The sequence below is a fragment of the Acanthisitta chloris genome, unplaced genomic scaffold (genome assembly GCF_000695815.1).
Source record: "Acanthisitta chloris isolate BGI_N310 unplaced genomic scaffold, ASM69581v1 scaffold35184, whole genome shotgun sequence".
Classification (NCBI taxonomy): Eukaryota; Metazoa; Chordata; class Aves; order Passeriformes; family Acanthisittidae; genus Acanthisitta; species Acanthisitta chloris.
Window position 1 is genome coordinate 1,381 of NW_008669352.1, and position 22,776 is coordinate 24,156.

At 38.0% G+C, this 22,776-nt stretch overlaps 1 protein-coding gene across 2 annotated transcripts in view; it reads left to right on the forward strand.

Moving 5' to 3' along the window:
* The window catches only part of MTMR1 (myotubularin related protein 1), a 36,132-nt gene that overhangs the window by 155 nt on the left and 13,201 nt on the right, over positions 1-22,776 (forward strand). The window contains exons 2-14 of one of the 2 annotated variants that reach the window (XM_009073279.1): positions 5,219-5,269; positions 6,630-6,705; positions 7,536-7,630; positions 7,847-7,954; positions 8,372-8,473; positions 9,165-9,248; positions 9,895-10,044; positions 10,755-10,943; positions 11,422-11,607; positions 14,668-14,874; positions 15,692-15,784; positions 20,699-20,812; positions 22,155-22,331. In XM_009073279.1, coding sequence (XP_009071527.1) covers positions 6,660-6,705; positions 7,536-7,630; positions 7,847-7,954; positions 8,372-8,473; positions 9,165-9,248; positions 9,895-10,044; positions 10,755-10,943; positions 11,422-11,607; positions 14,668-14,874; positions 15,692-15,784; positions 20,699-20,812; positions 22,155-22,331 — 1,551 coding nt within the window. In that variant the 5' untranslated portion in view covers positions 5,219-5,269; positions 6,630-6,659. The remainder of the gene's footprint in view (positions 1-5,218; positions 5,270-6,629; positions 6,706-7,535; positions 7,631-7,846; positions 7,955-8,371; positions 8,474-9,164; positions 9,249-9,894; positions 10,045-10,754; positions 10,944-11,421; positions 11,608-14,667; positions 14,875-15,691; positions 15,785-20,698; positions 20,813-22,154; positions 22,332-22,776) is intronic. The other variant, XM_009073280.1, reaches the window with a different exon arrangement.

A 22,776-nucleotide genomic window follows, 5' to 3' on the forward strand; every position in this document is an offset into this window, starting at 1 on the left:
TTGATTAGCAGGTGGTAAGCACTCCAGTGGTTGCTGAAGGTTTCAGAACTAGAAACATCTTCATTATGCATAGGAGTCTTTTGAATGTGCTTTGTGTATTCCTCCACATTTAGAATAGTGGCATTGAAGTCTACAGAATAAAAATTAACAGAGAGGTGAAAGGAAAATTAAAAAGTCAGTGTTTTGAATGAAATGCCAAAGTGAGTTGTCTTTTCTTTTGATTGCTATATAAAAAGATTGCTGTAGTAGATTAATAGTTACAGGTTGAAAGGATTTCAAGTGTGTCATTCAGAGTACAGACTTGAGCTCTCCAGATTTCACAAACAATAAATGCATGTCTTTGTTACTGTGCAGAGAACATAAATGACTATCATTTTTCATGGGGTTTCACTAGAGATTCATCAAACAAACAAGTCACCTTTTTCATTCCCTCCCTAGAACATTTTTGTCTCTAAAGTAATGACTGCAGAGTGTGGTTTACCTGATAGTTCCGTTGTGCTTTTGTGCCCCTGTTGTTTCATCCTCATTGGCTGTTCCCTCCATGCAACCAACCAGCTGCACTGTCAGGAGTGGAGCGTGGGCAGTTTTTCTTCTCTCACAAAGTGACAGAAGTCACCCATGTTTCAATTCCCTTTGAGACTTTCCCGAGCTGCTGCTGTCTAGATGCCCTTTTCTTCCTAGATTTGAAACAGTTTTATGGTCTTCTTGCAAAATGGCCAAATGAAGATTTTATCTTTTATTTCGTTGGTTTGTTTTAACTAGATTTTAATTCTGACATGCTTTGTGATTGCAAAGTTTGTTGTCCAAAAACAGCCTATATTAGATTCAGTGACAGCAGGCCAGATTCAGTCCCAGCCTGAAGATGAGTCCACAAAATGTTTTTGACTGTAGTCTACTTAAAAGTTCACCTCGCAGAGTTTCACAGAGTCAGCAGCTTATCAAGTGTAGCTCTTCCATACTGCAGCAGCTGAATTGCAAATGCTTGCTTCAGGCCAAGGCTAACACCTTTGATAAAGTACTGTGGGAAACCTTGTGTTACAGCTGTCGATGTTGTATTTGCCCTGTAGATCAAGGGCAAGGATCAAGGACTTCATTTTAGTAAAATCCAAGTGTGTGAGCTTGGTGTTCAGTGCACATCTCTGGGTTAGAATGCATTCCTCAGGAATAAAGAGTACTTTTGAGTTCTAAATAACCTCCATAGTATCATAGAATTTTAGGGGTTGGAATGGAGTTTATAGATCATCCAGCCCCAAATCCTGCTATGGACAGAGGCACCTTCTCCCCGGAGCAGGTTGCTCAAGGCTCATCCAGCCTGGCTTTGAACACTGCCAGGGTTGGGGTATCTGTGACCTCCCTAGGCAACCTGTGCCAGTGTCTCGTCACTCTCACAGGAAAAAACTTCTTCCTAATATCCTAAATTTCCTCTCTTCAATTTGTACCCATTGCCCCTTGTGCTATCACTGCAGTTCCTAACAGAGTCCCTTTCCAGCTTCCCTGTAGCCCCTTCAGATCCTGGAAGGCTGCTGAGGTCTCCATGCAACTTTCTCTTCTCCAGGCTGAACAGCCCCAACTTCCTCAGTCTGTCTCCATCTCTATACCAAACTCATCTTGGATATTATTTAACAGGAATAGACCTTTAAAGGCCTAATTAAAATTCTGCTTCCTTCTCTCTTTCTTAGAAATGAAAGAAAATTTAAGCCTGATGGTTTATATTCAGATTTTTTGTGGATAAATTGTATTCAGCATCATTGCATTGCTGTGGTTTGAAATGCCATAGCTGTATATAACTTCATAGAATGCTTTAGCCTGGAAAGTCTCTAGTTCTGTTCAGGACCAGTATCTTGTGAAGCAGTGTCTGTGCTTTAGGAGAGGTTTTCCTTTGCACTTAGGTCCTACAGAAATCCAGTGTTATAATAGTTCCTCAGTCAGCGCCACAAACAGGTTGGGTTTATGCTTTATTACAGTGGAATTCACATGTAAAAAGACTGCCCATATGTAAGTCAGTTTTCCTTTGAGACATCCTTCCCTTTTCATGCACACTGGTCACCTTCTTGGGTCTTCCTTACGTCTGGTTGCCTCGAATTGCTGTGTTTAGAGACTTACAACTCACAACCTTCAGTCAGATCTGTGTGTTTGTTTCTGGAACTGGTCAGGCAGTTTTGTTGCCTTCTACTGGATTTACCAGGAACTCACTGCTTTATTCTTGCTTTCATCCTTTTTCTAAATGTTTAAATTAATATGTTTGCAAAACCAGGTAAATACATGGATTCTTGTCTCTAGTAGTGTCACTTAGGTTACTCTCTGTGATTTGCCTTACCAAATGTAATTTAGGGGAGGGGAATTAAATGAAAGCAAAGGGACAGCTAATGAAATGGTCAGAACTGGAGAGCACTTGTTGAGCTCTTGCTTGCTAAGCCCTACAGCAACATATTTCACTCTCAGTTTGAGGTTTGCTCTGTGTGTCTTCTCTGGCACACTGTGCCTGCAGGGTGTTCTTGAATGAGGAGCTCATATAGAAGAAAATGGCTTAGATTGTAGTAGCTGACTACAGACACCTTCAGAAGTAAGTTGAGGAGTTGTCCTTACCCAGTTTTGCCATTTGAATCTAAAAGATACTGTGGTGGCTATACTTTATGGCTGTTAGTGCAGGCTCATTGTCTTCCACCTAGAAGGATTACCAGGCCCTTTCTTCTCTTTTCACAACAGCACACTGTAGCTGGATAAAAGGGTGATTAGAAATGAATGTTTCCAAAGAGCTTGCCATTTGTTACATGCTAAAATGAAGCGGCTGAGATTGTTTTTTAGACCAAAACAATTCTACAAATGAGGGTTACTAGTTTGGCGTAGTTTTGTTTTGTTCTTTGAAAATCCAGCTGTAATTAAAGTGTTTGGAAGTGGAGTTCTTTTGAAAATCTGATGAAATAAGATGTGATATCTTTAACAAATCAAATCTGTTTGTTTCCATGGATAACACTTTATATTTTAACTAACAGGTGTACAGGAGGCCGGTTATACGGGTAAGGTTACCTTCAGCTAGCAGTGAACGGCCTCCTACCTGTTTGTCTTTTGTGCTGTGTGAGATCTTGATGTGTCAAGCGTTCTTCCTTACTTCATTAATGGTTTTTATGAACCAGTCAGACCATTTTGCTATGCAGTGCAACAGCTTCTCTGCCATAGAAGTGCTTTATATACATTACAGTGTTTTCGCGAGCAATAAAAGTCAATGTGTAAGAGAGCAGTATTTTAAAATTATGTTATGAATGTGCAATACTAACTTCAGTTTTATTACATTAATTTTGACAAAATGGATGCTTGAAACTGAGGCTTACATGCTTCGGTCTGCAGAGTACTGTGTTAGCAGCTCTAACGTGTCTGTGCTCAAGAACACCAGTGGTAAAAGCATTGCGTCTGTGTCTGTCCTACTTAAATAAGTTCCCAGTTCTTGCTTGCCTTTGTACTTGTTTTACCTCGGTTGTTACCACCCTGTAGCAGGATGGAAAGTTAGGTTTGAAGTTGGGCTCTAGTGCAATGACCTGCATATTTTTAATGATAATTTTGAGACTAGGTCTTGCCCATTGTTCATTGAAGATATTAAAAGGGCATGCCTTGTTTTCTGGCCCCTCTCTCTTGGTAACATTTATGGAGTGAGAAATGATCTGGGTAGTGTTCTGACATTGTTCATGAAATGTGTTCAACAGTTTTGTTCAAACAAAGACCTCTTGTCTAGTCTCAGACCAAGAGAGGAGGTCTGAATGATTTCTTTTTCTCATCTGTTGTTTACATATCCGAAAATGATGTGTTTAGTCCAATCATACAAATCCCCAAGTTGATCTTTTTTTTTTCTTTTACATAGATAGCTCTTGAAGTAATTGGTCTGAGTTGAGTAACAAAAATTGTTTCATTCAGTTGTTCATAGTTCTTTGTAAAGGCTTTGATCTTTGAATGGTTTGCTGTGCTTCTCTGTCTTCCATTTATTTAAAATATTTTGGTGTATTGGCTCGTTGTCCTTCTGGTTTTCTTGCAGAAATTGCAATATCTACTTTAATTTCAGAAACAAGATAATTATGGTCTGAAATTTAAGTAACTTCTATTTAACAGAATTCCACCCATACTTAAATGTTAGGAGTCCTTTATAATTTGACAGGCTTTTAAAATTAATTATAACTTTTTAAATTCATGTAGAGTTCAAATTATGTGAAGATATCTGAAGTCCTTCCTGTAAGTTGTTCTTTCTTGAGGCTTCTGTAAAAAGAAAACTGACTTCACCAAGCACGTGTAAATTTAGACTGAGGCTGATTTTACAGTCTGACCAAGTGAGAAGTTCTTTGCATGTGAACTGGGAATAATCGACTGTCATGAACACAACTTCTCTCCTGTTAATAAAGAAAGAAGACAGAAGAACATTTTTGGCTGAATGTATTAAAACAATTACTTCACCTGACCCAGTGACATTTGTGCTTCTCTCTGGCTTGCACAGGGACCTTATCTTTACTAAAGATATTTAATTAACATTCTGGATTTGCTGCCAATTAATGCAAAAGTAAATTAGCATGAAACTGTGAATTGTTTGCATATTTTGCTATGAGGAGTAATTTTAGGTTCTGCAAAGTTACTGGCCAGGTTTCATAAAGTTACTGGCCAAGTTTCAAGCAACAACATAGAAGTTACTGAAAAAATATGTAAAACCATAAATCTGAGAGTTCAATTAAAGCATGTTTTAAACAGTAAAGCATTTTAAAGTGTTTAGATACTTCTATTTGATGTCGACCTATTTCTTTCTGTGAAAGATTGCATGAGTTTTCCTGTACTGCTGCCATTGCAAACTGTACTCAATTTCTTCTATTGATAAGCATGTGGCATACTGGAAATTAATTTTCTTCACTATAAGGTTGTTTGTCTTAGAAAGACAGTACATACTTTTATGTTCTTATCTACCAGCGCTGACTTTTGTGAAAAAGGGAGTAAATTTTCCATTTTGTGTTGTGCCAAATAATATTCAAAGGATGGTGCTAATAGCTTGGATTCCTTGCTGTGGAAAGTAGTGTGTGCCAGGAGTGGAATATTTTTTAAAGCTAAACTGGAGTTAAAGTATATACTGTCTTTTTAAGGAAATAAAAAAGGAAGGGAAACAAAAAAGAGAAGATTCCGTCCTTTCACCTGTTTGCATTTTTTTTGCTGTTACTTCTCTCTTGCCCTACTGCTGCCTCATGCAATGCAGGAGATTCAGGATGGACACAATGGCTATCATTCTGACGCAGAACCTGATCAGGTGGCAAGTTTTACTCATCTTTCATTCATTAACTGTGTAGCAAGGTACTATACATTAGTACTCGTACAGTGCATACAAATCTGACATTTCCCATGCAAGACAATCCCCAAAAAGCATTTAGTGTGTAACTTGTTATGTGCTAGGCAAGGTTTTCATGTAAAGTTCTCTAGTGTAAGGTGGACTACTGCACACAAGCCCTGTCCAACAGCACATCCATCCTCACTTTGTAAGCTCTGGCTAATTCTCTACCCTTTATTTTTTTGCAATTGGCTGCTGAATGTAAAATTCTGTAAGTTTCCAAGGAGATCTAAAGCCAGAGATCAATTGAAGTTTCTTTAGAAATTATTTATTAATTAGGGCTCGGGGTAGTTTGTTTGGAAGGAGACAGATCCTACCAATTAGTCGTATGTGGGTCAGAGCTGCAACCCAGTTACTTGTTTGCTGTAGCACAGCCCATTATACTTACTCTTTGTTCAGGATGGAAAAAATGGAAATCTTAATATCTCATCATTTTGACCTGAGATCAGTTTCTCACATGGTCCTTAAAAGTTCCACCAGTCCTTTAATTCTTAATTAAAATCTTTAGTGCGTTGTAAATCTTAGCGGCCAACAAAGGACCCAAAGGTTCAATCTTTTATCACTCAGGAATGAAGCCATTTACCTGAACAAAAATTTATGGAACTAACCCTTATTTGAAAATTGCTAATTGTTCTTCTGTATTTTTGTTACTGCTTCATTCTTATTCTGACCTTCTGGATCCAAAATTCCTATAATAAACCTATTCCATAACCTGTGACACTCTCTGTAGGGTATTGATTGAAGTAGAGCATTGTGGGGTGCTTCTGACTTCTTGCTATCAAAAACGTAAAGTTAAAGTGTTAAATAAATGAAGCTTCTACCATATAACTCTCTCAGATGAAAATACTCAAATATTAAATAAAGAACATTAAGAATTTAAAATTTAAATTAATAAGAGCTTAAAAATGTTCTCAAGTAGGGAAAATTCCCAAAATAATACCTGCATTAGCAAGAGACTAACAATTAACTATACATTTGGGCTGATCTTACTGTTCAAGTTTTTGTATGCTCTATGTAGCTCGCACGTGACACTAATTGTTGCGTAAATGCTTTGTTACTAATACGTTACTAACATGTATGTCTGCGTAATATTTATAACACCAAGTTTTGTGTTTGTTCTTTTTTATTTTACTGTGATACCGTTTAATATAGTTGTGCCTTGTAAAAAAAGATACACTTGTTGTGTTCCAGTAATCTGGTAGTAAAAGCACTTTGCATCAAAATGTATCGATGTGGTACAGATGGAAATTGAGATTTACTGATGATTTTGGATTTCTGCCAGGCACTGCGGGATGGAAACAAACTAGCACAGATGGAAGAGGCTCCACTTTTTCCTGGAGAATCAATCAAAGTTATCGGTAAGAGTACTAGTGAGTGCTGCATTGTTAAATCTCTAGTTTATTTATTTAAAAACAGAATATTACTTCCTTTTGACTTTTGTTGTTTAATTTAATGCCACTTTAGTGTAGCTGATTCAATGTGCATTTCTTTTCTTTGTCTTTTAAATCCAAATGTTGGAAGGAGAAATCAGTTCCAGAGGATGACTTGCCCCAGATAGATAAATTTGCTTTTCAAGGGATGGTTTGTTCCTCAGAGCTGTGTGGGTTGTGTTTCTGCTAGGGCATGCCAAGGATACTTCATGGATTCAAAACTGTAATAGCAAAGAAGATGAAGTTAAGGAAAACTTAGTTTCCAGTTCTTAATGAGATTTACTTCACTTTGGCCTTTGACAGCAAGCTCTGCGTTAGCAGCATGTGGCTAGAAAAGAGCATTAGCAAGTAAAAGTGAAAATGATATAACTGATTTATTTGGATGTTGGTTGTGCATGTATTGGTAATTGCCCCTTTGGATGCTCCCTCTCTGGGGTGAGTGTGGGTGCTTGACACCTCAGGGCAGGGACCAGAGCCACCTGCAGCCACGAATACCTGCAGGGCCCTTTGTTACCTGCCTGCCCTTACTGCAGCCCATGCTAGCCGAGCCCAGCCCCAGGTGCTCAGCACTTGCTGAGGAATTTGATTGCTTTCATTGCTGAGATGAAGACTCTTTTACTTCTGAAAGTGTCTGAAGGAAGAGTAGGCTTTCCTATGGAGGTCAAGTATCAAAATCTTATGGAGCTGCCAAAATCTTGCTAGTTTCAAATTGAAATGTTGTTATGCAATAAATAGCTATTAATTGTTCTGTTTTCCAGCTAAAGATGTTATGTATATCTGTCCATTTATGGGAGCAGTCAGTGGCACACTAACAGTGACAGACTTCAGAATGTTCATCAAAAGTGTTGAGAGGGTAAGACTTCACTGTCCATCTCTGTGTTGTTTTCAGGTAGGAATGTTGCTGAAGTAGATTTCAGAAGTGACAAATTCAGTGTAAATGAAGTACAGTATTTGACAGCAGTCTGTTAAACAGGAATCATTGCTGTCTATAATGAAACATATGTGAATAATATTAATTTGTGTTCCTCCTAATGTACTAAATTTTATTTCTTTTATATCCAAATTTCAGGATCCACCTTTTGTTGTTGATGTTCCCCTTGGAGTCATAAGTAGGGTTGAAAAAATAGGAGTACAGAGCCACGGAGACAACTCGTGCGGTATAGAAATAGTTTGCAAGGTATTGCATGGTAGAGATTTATTTGCATTAAAGTACTTTCATTTCATTTTTCTGTGAGAGGAATCTGCTAGCACGTCTGCTGGTTTTCTGTCTGATCAGTTCCCTGTATTTGAACCCTGTTTCATTTAGATAAAATATTTCAATTCCTCCTATGATACTTGCAGTTTTAAACACTTCTGCCTTTTGTCTCAAGAGTGAATATCAAAGGAAAAGTGGTTATTTTTCTATGTAGCAACTCTGATGACAGTCCTGGTTGTCTCATGTGAATGCTTACAGAACTCTGTTGTAATGTGGGTTAGATGATGTCAGTGACTCAGTGCTACATACATGCCTTCTTTCTAGCAAATTTTGTAACTGCTTGTTTGGGGTCTTTCTGAATTTCCCATAGAGTAAAACAGTGTAACTTATTTCTGACAGGATATGAGAAATTTGCGGCTGGCCTATAAACAGGAAGAGCAGAACAGATTGGAGATCTTTGAGAACCTTGTCACACGAGCGTTTCCTGTTTCCAACGGGCTGGTGAGTCCTCAGAGGGAGAGAAGGCTGTCACTGGCTCTCTGCTTTGTGGAGAGTGCAGGGGGGAAATACAAGGACTGTATGACAAACTTTGAAACGTTGATTCAGAAAATCTGTTGCAGAGGGTCATACTACTCTGACCCTGTTTCCTCTTTACATTAATTCATAAAACATTATGCTGTGTCCTGTTACTCGTGGAGTTAATTTGTACATAACCCTTGAGACCTAGGCTTGCCTAATGTTGCTGATTAAAGATATGTATGTATTGACTCTTATTTTCTGCAGTAGATAATTCACTCTAGAAATTCTGTCTAAAACAACAAATAGGTGTTATTATCAGTTCACTGCAGCATGCTGTTTCATTTGATTGCATGGGTAAGGAACTGGCTGGGAGGTAGGAAACCGATTTCCCCATCCTGGCATTGCTGCTGGTGTGTTGTATGATCAGAGGCAAGTAACTTCAACTGCCCCTTTTCCTAGCTTGATTTTGTTAATTTTATAGCTTGTACGTGATGAAGGAAACTGGTTTTTTATCATCTCTCAAGCTCAGTGTTGTCCAGTCTTGGTGTTATGCCTGCTGTTTAAGAGGTTTAGAAGTGTTAGATTTGAAGTATTGGAATGTTCACTGGTTTGGAGCTTACTGTGCATACAGCCCATCAGACAGTAATTTATGCATTTGCTTTGTTGTCTTTAGCCTCTTTTTGCATTCAACTATAAAGAAAAGTTTGCTGTTAATGGCTGGAAAGTGTATGACCCAATGGCAGAATATAAGAGGCAGGTAAGCTATAGAAGCACTTCGTGTATTTTTTTTCTCCATTTCCCCCAGATCCATTTAGGCAAGAAAAAAGTATTAAAGAAAAGTCAACATTTTCAGCTCTGGCTACACAGACTGTCTTCATCTTACGTTTAGGTAACGAAATGCAAGTGGCCTGACTTTGCATGTGTTGAGCACCTGCTAATGTTGATGGAGATAACAGGTGCTGAGTACTTGAGAAAATCATGCTAACTTAACATGGTTCTTAAATCCACATTTTCCAAGTGCTGTTTGTAGAAAATATAAGCTTTATAAAAAATTTGGTTTTGAATAAGCAGCATCAAACAGAAGAGTAACTGTAGTTTGTCATTGTAAATCTACAGATTTCTAGTTGCAAAAGTACTAGTATTTTACTATATGATCACTTTTTATCTGAGTGTGCAGCCTAATCAAATGGTTATTTTGCATATCAGTTTGAAAGCTAATAAGTAGCAAAGGCTTTCAGAGTTTATGATTCAATATGAAAACCTAAGTTTATAGCTTATTTGAAAGAAACATGTGGGCATGCCTTTTTTTAAAACAGTACATAGCATATAAGAATTTTCATTGTCTCAAACTCAGATGTGTAAAGGTTTAACCTAAGAAAAAAATCTGTTTTGTTTTCATACAGGGCTTGCCCAATGAGAGTTGGAAAATATCCAAAATTAATAGTACCTATGAACTTTGTGATACCTATCCTGCTGTTCTTGTTGTGCCAACCAGTGTGAAGGATGATGACCTCTCAAAAGTGGCAGCGTTTAGAGCAAAAGGCAGAGTTCCAGTAAGTGAAACTTTTATAAGGAGGTATTAGTGCTCCAGAAATGTGTAGCTTGTAAGAAATTGTCAGAGCTCTTGTAGGCTATCTTTTTTAAGTACCAGTGGGCTGATTTCCTTCCTGAAAGGGGGAGGGCAAAGAAAAAACAATTAGGCTTGATGGGTTTAAAACTGAAGAGAGCAGCTCAAATGTGAGTCAAATTGTATGATTATTGTGTAGAGTTTTTGTTTGGAGTTAACTCTTCTAGGCCACAATGGTGGCTAATGCACATATTGGCTTGTGTTCTGATTTGATGTGGAATGTCTTACATCCACAGTGGTTTGCTTGAGAATACACAGGTTTTACAGGTAGCATAAGAAACCCTTTAAATATGTTATATATAATGAGGTACTGTATAGGTCCAGAGACTTCCACGTGGAAGCAGTTTTTCTTCTTCCATTGCTATTTATTTCTAATTAGTAAGATGGCAGTAGCAGACTTAGTTGTTATTAGAAATAAAAGCTAAGATGCTTAGAATCACTTATTTCAAGCTCAGATATGGGATGAGCAGTCAGTGCTAGTGAGATGTCAATATGGTTTTGCATTGGCCTGTCCTTAAATTTGCATTTGTTGATTTGTCAGGAAGTCATGTCATGTAGACAGTGTGATTGTCTAATTATCTGATCTGCTGCTTTTATAGTAGTGAAGTAGACTAAAATAATTTTCTTTTATTCCAGGTGTTATCCTGGATTCATCCTGAGAGCCAAGCAACAATAACACGATGCGGTCAGCCATCAGTAGGCCCAAATGATAAGCGTTGCAAAGAAGATGAAAAGTATTTGCAGACAATAATGGATGCCAATGCTCAGTCCCATAAGCTTATCATCTTTGATGCCAGACAGAATAGTGTTGCAGATACAAACAAGGTAGGTTGGTATCATAACTAGCATTAGTAGTTCTGTCCTTATTACACAGCTGAAGGTTGAGTAAGAGATGAGGATGTGGAGAACTTGATGTTAAAAAGAGATAAGGGTCCCTAAAGAGGGCAGGGGAAGGAAGGCAAGTTGCTTGTAGTGTTTTGGAAAGGCTGGCAGGAATTGAAGGCAGCATAGAGACATAGCTGAGAAATCATTCAGTAAAGCTCACAGAAGACCAAAGGTTTCTTTAGCAAAAAGGGGAAGGTATATGGATGTATTAGCAAGTGTAACCTATTTAAGTTAGGATTTCTTTCACCTTAAAAAACACTAGTTTTTCTTAGAAAAATAAAATCCAAAAAAATATTGGGGCTAAAATAATGCCTTCTCTCAGAAAATGCTGGAACCTGACCAAAATTACTCTCTCACCCTCATACTGAAGTCCTGTACATGTTCTTTCTTTGTCTGTTTTTTACTTTTTGAATGACAGGCAAAAGGTGGAGGATACGAAAGTGAAAGTGCCTACCCAAATGCAGAGCTGGTCTTTCTGGAGATTCATAACATACATGTGATGAGAGAATCCCTGCGCAAGCTGAAAGAAATAGTCTATCCTACAATTGATGAGACTCGGTGGTTATCAAACGTGGACTCCACACATTGGCTGGAATATATAAGGGTAAAATACTTTCGATGTGAAAAATCAATTGCTTTTTTAAACTATATTTCTGGAAATCTTACTGAAATAATGTCTAGATTCAAGCAAGTTGCTTTGATAGGATAACCTTGTAAGGGAGCTTAATTTTTAAATGGTCACTTAGAACACATTGTTTAGCATTCCGTAACAACTTTGCATTTCCAGTTTTATGTATTGGTAGATAATGAGTTAATTCCTTATAGCACAGTATTGCATGTACTGTTGGACAGTGGTTTATTTTCTTGAGAGGGAATGTTTGTGAGCAGTCCAGGGTTATCCCTTTTTCTTTGGAAAAATGCCCTGGGAACTTCAGATTATATTTGAGCAACTGCCAGAAGGACTTGACTGTGATTTTTGCAGTCTTTGTCATCCTTCCCTCCTTCAATGCAGTGTTACTCTTCTTGTGATGGGCATCTACATCTTCAAGGGCTGTTTATAGTCCGTGCTCTGCCAGGTTATCATCTGCTCTATTATTTAACATAATAGTAAAATAAATCAGTACCACACTCAGTTTTACAGTCTGTTTCACTAACCTTTGAAATTATTTTAGAGTAGATTATTTCATTACCACATTCACTCCCCTGTTTATGATGAATATGGATGGAGTATAATTCGTTTTATTAGCAGCTGGCTCAAATGTCACTCATGCAAAGCATGTTTGGGATTGTTCATTAGTTTTACTCTCTGTTAAGCAGTGCCTGCTGACAGCTGCAGGAGAGCCAGTAGAGGGAGCAAACACGAAATTTAGAGTCGAATTTAATGATATTTTGGGAACGGTTTCATTTTCTTCTTCTCTTGAATTTGAGCTATTTCAAACAGCTTTCAGAATCTGAATATCTGGAAACCTTTTCACATTAGCCTGGCCTTAAATATAATACTTTGTCTTTAAAAGTGGGAGTTGTTTGGGCCCATGGTAACCTTTCATTGACACTAACCCTGGTGGGCTTCCTGGGCCTAGGCAGAAGTGGACTTTGATGCCTCTGTCAGACAGATGATAATAGCATAGCAATTTGAAATTTCATTTAAATGATTTTAAAGAGTTGACACAACTCATGAATCTGTCCCTTACATGATACTTCACATTATTGGTATTGACAGCACAAATTGCAGCCTGACTTTTAAAGGCTATCATTACTGTGTTGATAGTATCTTCCTGAGCTTTTGTCCAAGAATTCCTTGCCTTCCTTGCCTTTTGACTTGGCTTGTTAATAACATTAACAAATCCACAGATTTCCTCTAACACATCTGCTGTTTTCTGGGCTCAGACCAATGTAATGCATTGCTGGAAATTCACCTTCCTACCCCCAGGCACCCACAGCACTTCAAAGATGGTCCAGGAGTGTCTAGGGAGGCACCAGTAACAGTCTGTGTGTGTGAAGACATTAGTTATAACAGGAGGAGAGTTACTTGGTGCTTTTTGCACACCCAGGATGTTTCCTCATGCCCTCCAGAATATTTTCTGTCTTTCAGGGTAGAATTTGTACTATTAATTACTTTTAAACCAAGTCTCATTTTCTAAACCAGTCCGAAGCCAGTTATTCATTAGGAGCCCTGACTGAAATACTGCTGTGGCTGCTAAGTTTTGAAACGTCTATAAAGAGTAATAATAGTTTGTGGAGGAAGCTGTTTTCTTCAGGCTCTTGTCCAAAGTGGAATAGAGTGCTTCACCTGCTCCACAGATACTTACTGACTTAATAGTAACTCTGTCTCCCATTCTCTGCTTATTGCTTGTTATCTGTTCTGTCCTTGATTCCCAGCTGTATTCCTTCACAGGCATCTGTGTTCTCTTTAGGACAGTTTAGACCAAGCTATTGCATACCCATGTGTTATATCGATTAGTTTTCTGCTTTTATTGAAGACCAAACTGTTTTAATATTTGCAGTGATTTAGTGCAGTAGAGCTGTGTAACTGAAGTAATTGGCAATCAACTAGTTCAGACCACAGACTCTGTTCTCCCATAGACACTTTTGTATTGTTTCTTGACATTTCCATCCTGGCATCCTACAGTTTTAGCATAAAAGATATGCTCAATGAAAGATAATAATCAATGAAAATTGTGTCTAAAGCATGGTTCTTGAAATAGGTTTGAAGTCTGGTCTTGTGCACAGCTTCTCTACCAGATGCTGGCTTTCCTACTTCCCACAAGATGTTTTTGTATGCCTGGGAAAGGAGAAGTGCAAGTATTTTGCAAGATTCCATTTTCTGATGTTGGAATGCAGAAAAGGAATTTCTCCTGTGGTCTTGTTTCTAGTGGTTGAGGTTTTTTCCCCAGATATTTCTGAGTGCCATGATAGGTCATGTTAGAGACAAATCTTCACAGGAGAGAGATTATTTAAGTTTTAAAAAAACTAGAGGATGACATCAGAGAACAAGAGATGAGGGGTTTTGAGTGGGGAGAAGATAAACAAGTTCACACAGGTGATCTGAGTATTGTGCCATCTCTGTCCTTTGCTCTCCAGCATCCTCCTGAATCCATGCTACTGATAGTCTGCTCAGGGGCTGAATACAACGTATACTTCATGCACCAACAAATCAGAACAGGCTCCCAGCCAGGGGTTTCTGGGTTTGTTTGGGATGTGTTTTGATTTAGATTAGCTGGATGGTTTGTCCCTTTCTCTAAACTCAGTAGTTTCAGTTGAACTGAAAACTGAAGAAGAAAGAGTGGTTGATTAATGTGAAGTGAACTTTGAAAACACTGGACCTTCAGCCTTTGGATTGGATTACAGTGTTTCTGTCTTTTCATCATAATATAGAATATCAGTTGATTTCGAGAAGGGATTCCCAAGTTCTTTTGTTACGTGCTGCTAATAATGAAGAGCTGGTAAGATCTCTCTTCTGGACAACAGAGTGCACACAGTTCTTGTACCTCCAGGGGTATGCCTACCACCATGGCTAATTTAAAGCAATGTCATCCAGATAGTTATGTAATTAATCTGAAATTTTACAACATAACTCTAAGAGTATAAAATTATAACGTTTTTTAAGGGGTAGAGTTTTGGTTAGTATTTAAAAGGCTTGTTTCTTTGTTTTCGTTTGTTTAAGATGCTTCTTGCTGGAGCAGTAAGAATTGCAGATAAAATTGAGTCTGGTAAAACCTCTGTAGTGGTGCACTGCAGCGATGGCTGGGATCGAACTGCACAGCTCACTGCTCTAGCCATGCTTATGCTGGACAGCTATTACAGAACCATCAAAGGCTTTGAAGTTCTTGTAGAGAAGGAATGGCTAAGTTTTGGACACCGATTTGCAATGGTAAGCTGGAAGATGTAGCGTGCAGTTTGTCACCTTCAGGGTGTTTATTTTGAATAGCATGTTTTCTCACAGTACTCTGCTGCACTGTAGGTATTATCTCTGGTGTCCTCCTTTTAATGGTCTGAGTGTGTCAGAGGATTGTGGCCTGTTCATTTTTAATGGGAAATCTCTATGTGAGGTATAATAAAAAGTAAATAGAAAGGCAGTGGCTTGAATGCAATGGTTGAAACAAGTCATGTGGCTTTTTTATGAGGAAGAGGGATTGTAACACATTGCTTCATCTTTGACAAACTTATGAATGGAGAAACAAGGAAAACAATTAAGGTGTCTGGAAGGCAAAATTGCTGGAACCATTACTCTGATTTAAGGCTGAAGTGTTTATTTAACACATGGGCTAGTGGGGAATTAGAATAAATTGTTATGACATTCTGTGGGCTCTGACTCTAAAATGGTTTAGGAGAAATGACAGCAGTTCTGGCAGGTGGATGTGGAATAATCATTGTTTCAGTACAGTCTTAGTAAATACCTACTAGTTTTACCCACTGCTAGGAGTCAATGGCTGTGCAGTGAATGATGTGGAAACAACTGGCACAGCTTTGTTGACCAAGGGTCTTTCCAGCTCTGCTCGACAGCAAAGGCATGTCCATTAGTGAACAGTGGGATGCATTTTTAGTAGTTGAAAAATGCAGGTTAGTGTTATGGAATATTTGCTTGTCTTGTTCACCGTTGGAACATATTTAAGAGTTACTCATCTTTACAGTGTTGGGATGGTACTGTAAACACGTCAGACTGAAATGAAGTGTGTTTTGACTTTCAGCGAGTAGGACATGGAGATGATGATCATGCAGATGCAGACAGATCTCCCATTTTCCTTCAGTTCATTGACTGTGTTTGGCAAATGACAAAGCAGGTAAGATGCTTAAGAGGGTATTTCTATTTCAGTCTTTGTCTTTAAAATGCAATTTATGTAGGAGAACACGTTTGCATGTTCTCCTGAAGCTCATTGCTCTGTGGCTGCACTGTGCACACAGAGGGAAACTTTCTGCTCAAAGTGAGGTATGAGGAGTTAGGGTAGAAGCATCATCTTGAAACCAAAATACCAGCAATTCTTTTTGTTTAAAAGAGGCTTTCAAAGGATTCCTTGATTACATAAATGAGGGTTATTGATGAGATAAATGATTTGCATTGCATGTTCACTGGTGTTCACATGTTCTGTGGATTTATATTGTCCTAAAGAAATATGAAAAATCCAAACTGATTGTGACCTGAGAGTAGGAGAGAGTTCTATATGTGTCTGAAATGTGAAATGTGATGTTAATGGTGCATCATTATGCATACAGAACAGCATTTCTAACACACAAGCCTATTCTCAGATAAACTTTCTTACTTCCACCACTGCTTTTACCTCTGAGATCTTTGAAATTAATGATATTTAAGATACCGAAACATTAAGGTTCTCTTTTTTGTTCTGATGTATTAAATTATTGAATGGATTTAGCCTTCATTTTCCTTATTTGTACCACCATGAGCATAAACTAAGGCTTTTCTGAACTTTTATAGTGCTGTTCTTTAATGGGGTTACTGAAATAGTTTGCCCACATGGAGGCTTTGTTTCCAAGTGAATTAGAAGTGCTTGGTGCATGACTCCTTTTTTTTTTCCCCTTTTTTTTTCCCCTCCTTGAAGCCTAACAGATTTGTGCTGTTATGGCAAAAGCTGTTATGCTGAAGTCTGTATAGTATGTGATTAGTTTTGAAGAGAGGAGGGTAACAGTCTGGTTCTGCATGATCCTAACACTCCTAGATCTCTTACCTCAGTCTTCTTGTTCTGAATATGGTTCTTAAAAACTTACGTCATAGTTTCCAAAACTTGTATTCAAAACAGTCATCTTTGGTGCTTTATGAAAGTTCCTTGCTGTTACACTGGGCCCTTGTCCAGGGTGTCTTGCAGACTTTCTCTTTTTGTGTATCTGTGTTTCAGCATTAACATGCTGTTTAGTATGGCTGGAGAAAATAAATGTAAAATTCTGTCCCTCTTTTGGAGGAAAGCTAATAACAATAGCAAAGAGAAGTGGTTCTAAACACCTGGCAGGAACAAAAGTCCTCTGGGGAGATCCTTAACTGAGAGCAGCCTCTTCTGTTTTTGTGATCTCCCTTGCTGCCTCCTATTTCTTGCTATAAACAGTTTTAGTTCCCTCTAGTTTAAAAAACAGAAATGATGGGGGCAGGGGGGAATCTGTGAAACATTTTGCCAGTTTCACATCTGTTCAAAATCTGGATCCAGAAACTGCTCTGAAATTCATGAACAGCAGTGGTATTGAAAAATCATTGATGTTACACAGGAAAAAATAGATAACATCATTCTTGAACAGTTCTTGCCCACTTATTTTTATTTTTCAGTTGACTTGAACACCTAGAAAATAAATGTGAAGACTGTGATTACCCTGGCACAGAGCTTTGAAAACCAGGATTCTGTTTTATCCTTGTGTAGATCACTTGCTCATAAAACAGTGGTAGTTTCGTGCGTTAGAATTCATGGTAAACATATGTGCAATGTTCAAATAAGTGTTAATGACTGCAGGAGGGTGTAAGGGTCTTGGGTTTGGGCATGGGCTCAAAGCAAGAAAATTTGCTCTTTTGGGTTCTAAGAGTTATATTCTTAAAACAGTTGACTTAATACAGTGAAAGAATCTCTAACTTCTCACTGAGATACAAATTTCCAGCTAGCTTCAGACAATGAAATTTAATCCTTGACAGCCTTATATTTTCCCTTGGTTTTATGGTTTTCGTGACACACAAATACAATAACAGAGAACTTGAGAGAAGTACATTGACATCAGATTTTAATCAAAAAACATATGGCGAAGTGATTTCCCCCCTCTGTTAGTAAATTCTGGTGATTGTGAATAGCAGATGTTGAATTGGAATGGCCACATGTGATCTGATGAAATACTGATGCTCTGTTAAAAATGGAACAGAACTGTAAAATTTGCATGTAGCACTGCAGTGTAAGTAGTAACTTTCTGTCTTCATGCACAGAACCCTCACAGGAGGAAGGTCTGTGTGAAGTCCACAGAAAGTTTCATCCTGTTCCTTACAGGGTGTGAGCTGTCGCTGGAGATGCATTTTTCCCTGGATTCAGCAGTGCACTCTGTTCCACTCCCTAGCATTGCATTGCACAATTGTAAGAACTGTTCTGCAAAGTGTTTCTATGTTAAATATTACTGTAGTACAGAACGAGTTCATTGATTAAAAAGCAAGTTTATTTTGCATGTCTCGAATCAAATGTCACTTGGCATCATCAGACTTCTTAAACAAGAGAATTCCTTTTTTAAATACCTCCTTTACAAAAACCCTCAACAACTCCAGCAGCATCAAGTGGGAGATTTTAATGACCCATGTGTTTTCTCACAATTAGTGGATTTGACAAGAAGTAAATTTTCATTTGGGGAATTTTTCCACCTGAATCTTCAAACAGACACTAATGGGCTTGGAACTACAGAGGAAGGCATTTTTAGGTCAGTGATTTTTCAGCAGCAGTAATAGAAGCTTTACAGTCTTGATACATCAGCTCCAACAGTACAACTCTTGTATCCAAAGACAGGGTTTCAATAAAGTGCGATCACTTATTAATAAATTAGTTGCAGTGTAACCACTGATGTATGGAATTTTGAATATGCTTCACTGGATTGGAATAGTGGCCATGTTGGCATCCGTCTGATTAGTATGGACCTGTCACAACACAGAACCCTGATGTGACAAGGCTCATTAAATGCTTTCAGTTAAAGAGAGTCCCTTTAGGAGAGGCTTTGTCTTCAAAGTTTTTTCCAAATATCATTTTGATGCTTTGCAAATTATTTTTGCTCTCTGTATCTGGTTGCTGCTTTGGGCTGGACGCAGGAGGTTGAGATCTGAGACCCACTGAACTTTCTCCTGACTGGGTTCAGCACACCTGCTTGTCAAGTTCTGTTTGTGCTTCTTTAAAATCAGAGCTGCGTTGTTAACATCATTGTTTTGTAATGAAGTTTGGGGACAGTTTCCTAGAGAGAAGGAGGTGCTGTAAGTGATAGTTCTTGAACATGGCTGAAAAAGAGAATTTGGTAAATCTTAAGTTGCTTTATGTTTTATGAAAACAAATGACTAGGACTGCAAAAACAAACCTGTGATTTGCGAGAGAAGCCCCAGTGTGAGCACACTGTGCTGCTGAAAAATCTGCAGTCGGTAGCAGAGTCAGAAGGAAGGTTCCCATTCATTTTCTGAGTCACAATGTTGATAATTTCCTTACTCAAAATTTTCAGTCAAAAGTTGGTATATATTAGCTTGGGAAGTCTTGGAAAGAGAGTGTTTTTATCAAGTGTGACTTAAATCAGTTTTCTTTTAAAAGAACATTGTTTAGAACTTAGATCTTCCTGGGTTCAGTATAAGCAGTCCCATTGTGTGTTACTCAGCTCTTGACTTTCAACATGAATAAACATTTGCCCTTCATAAATCACTGATGACACTGAAGAGGAATTTCTGGATCAGCTAGTTCACCCCCAGTCCCAACTGCTGCTTTATTCCTTGTAGCTATACTTGTGGTTTGTTTTTTTTATTGAAAGTGCCTCTTGAGTCACTTGCTAAGGTGTTCGGTATTCTTCAGTGGCACATAACAGAAACCAGTCCTCTGCTTTCTGCACATCTGAAATATTCACTTGAGATTTCTCCATGTAGCAGGAAATTCTGCCTTGTGAATCTGTAACTTTGCCTTTTAGACCTATGTAAAGATTTACTCCTTTAGTGAGAATGAACAAAGTTTGTTTCAGTTGTCCTGAAAATTAGTCTCTTATAACATTCTCTTTCATGGTAATGAGTGAAATGCTACTTGTTAAATTTTCCTTTAGTCTTCTAAATGTCGATCATTCCATACCTGTGTTTGCCACCTGTGTCATACTGAACTCAGAGTTGTTTTGACACATCAAGCAGTTTCCACGTGTAGTCCTATCATAAAATTTGATTGAAGAAGGGCTTTTTCTGTCTGAGTAGGTAGCAGCCCATGCAGCTTGTGCTAATTTCTTTCTTTATGATTACAGAGCACTACAGATTAAGAGAAACATTTTGAGTGTTTTCAGATTTCTAACTCTTTTTCCTAGAATGTATCAGGTAACCTCTGCCTGTGAGTAAAATACCTAATGGTGCTCAGGGGAATAACAGTTCTTTGATTTCAGATGTACAGGATTTACTTTCCAATAGAAAAGAAGAGGGATTAAAGGCTTATGGTATATAGTTAATGGTAAAGTCAAGGGGTGAAATGGAGAAAAGTAACTTAACTTGGATAGAAAGTGAAAGAAAAATGTAAATCTGTATTAAGCACAATGTACATGCAGTAGTCTTTATGATCTTTTATGATGACTGCATGCTAGAATAGGAAATAAAACTCTTAAATGCCATCATCTTATTTTTTTCTCTTTCCCCCCCTAATGTTTTCTTGTCCTGTAACAAGATGAAGCATATGTTTCAGAGAGTTTGGGGTGGGGCAGGACAGCAAACTGTTAGAGCTTCTTGAAATGGATCATTTTGTATCGCCGCTTTCACATTAGCTGATGTTTGTATTCTGGTATACTCAGATAATGAATGTAAAGTTTGTCTCTAAGAAGGATTTATGAAGTTCACAGGTGAAATGGGAGTTGCAATGGGAGTTACTGAAATTGCTGAGTTTTCCCAAAAATAGTCCCTAAATAGGAGAAAAAAGTCTTACCTCAATCTTTTGGTTATTTCTTATGTCTGTGTTTCTTCCTTGCTACAGTGCATAAAAATGTTTAAAGTAATTTTACCAATTTTTTAATTTCAGTTTCCTGCAGCCTTTGAATTCAATGAGCTATTTCTGATCACCATTCTGGATCACCTTTACAGTTGTCTCTTTGGGACTTTCTTATGCAACTGTGAAAAAGAGAGATTAAAAGAGGTAAATAATTAGTGTAATGCGTATTCTTAGTTTGCTGATTTTCGAATGCTTAGGATACAAGACCTAAGAACATCTGAGCTGTGTTTTTGGATACATTTGTCACATAGTCTTAAAAGACAATGCAGGCATGAAATTTTCTGCTATGAGAAATATATACTGCTCTTAAATGAAGTGCCATTTGTGTTTCTTTATGTATTATTTGTTCAGGGAGTTGAGTGTCTTAGTAAGTTCCCTTGCAGATAGTTTTAGCCAACATATACAATTTTAAATAATAATAGTTATCAGATTATGTTATCATTTATTTAACTATTTCCTAAGGAACTCCTGTGGATGACTCTGCAGGTCACTTTAGGACATGATTAGATGGAACTTATAGTTGAAGACTACAGAAATGTAAATCATCTAAATGAGTGAAGTTAGGACTCAGTGAAATACTGTGGATTTGGGGAAAAAAATGAAAAGTTTGTTAATATTCTGATTACATTTCTGCTTACTTCTGGCTTTGTTGTTTTAATACAAATCTTTTTTTATTACACAAATTTCTTTTTGGTTTGCCTCTACTGCTCTTTTAGGGGACAAATTGCATGTAAATACCACAAGATGGAGCTGAATAACATGTTCTCAGCAAACGCAGGGTTTCCAACTTTCTTTCATAAATGGATAGGCAGATGCAATTCCAGTAAAGAAATGCCTTTTAAGACACAGTGAGAGTAGACACTCAGGCTCTACAACACTGAAGGAGTGTAAAATTGCAAGATTAATCTGATGTAGGTTCAGATTTCCAATCTTCAATCTAACCATTATTATGTTGATTAAGTTTAGAATAATACAACTTTCAGAACTGCAAATAAAGGTAAAATAAACAATTTAAAGCATAATACCAATTGATAGGAGCAAATAGTATGAGTGGGAAAATTGGATAATTATTTTTCACAGATGCTGTTTTGGCTCTTCCAAACTACATATCTCTTCACTGTTTTTCTTGTCAAAGCTAATTTGGTTTTTTTTTTTGTTGGTCAGTGTGTAACCATATATTTAAGTAGCCGCAAACATTGCAGTAAATTTGAGCAGTACAGGTTGCCTTTGCTCAACTAGACATTAGTGTCTCTGAAGATAATATGCCAAAATCTCCTTTCTCCGTTAACCTTGGACCAGAACAAGTGTTCAAATGTTTTGGTAGAGTTTTAAGGCTGATCAGCTACTGGAAGTTTTCTCAAACTGGTTGCAATTTTCTAGTAGACCAGGTAAATTTCACAGACAGAATCACTGATATTTAGACATTAATGTCATATTTCAGGTTTAGCAATCCATGTGATTAATTTTTTGTTTCATTTTCCATCAGGAGGTGAGCACAAAGACTGTATCGCTGTGGTCCTATATCAACAGCCAGTTAGAGGAGTTCACAAATCCTTTTTACGTGAACTATGAGAACCACGTCCTGTATCCTGTTGCCAGTCTGAACCATTTGGAACTATGGGTGAACTACTATGTCAGATGGAACCCAAGGATGAGGCCTCAGGTAAGAGCTTTCACATGTCTTTCATGTTCCAGTGAATATCACAGAGATTAAGAAAAATTTTTTGGAGTGTTGAATGCAGCATTTGGAACTGTAACACAAGTCCTATGAGGAATGGCTGAGGGAGCTGGGGGTGTTAGCCTGGAGAACAGTAGGGTTAGGGGTGATCTTATTGCAGTCTACAACTACCTGAAAGCAGTTAAGCAGCAAGGGACAGGATGGGAGGACATGCTCTTAAGCTGCAGCAGAGGAAGTTTAGGTTGGACATTAGGAGGAATTTCTTCACAGAAGGGGTGATTAGACCTTGGAATGGACTGCCCAGGGAGGTGGTGGAGTCACTGTCCCTGGAGGTGTTTAAGGAAGGACTGGATGTGGCGCTTGGTGCCGCGGCCTAGTTGACGTGGTGTTAGGTCATAGGTTGGACTCAGTGATCTCAGAGGTCTTTTCC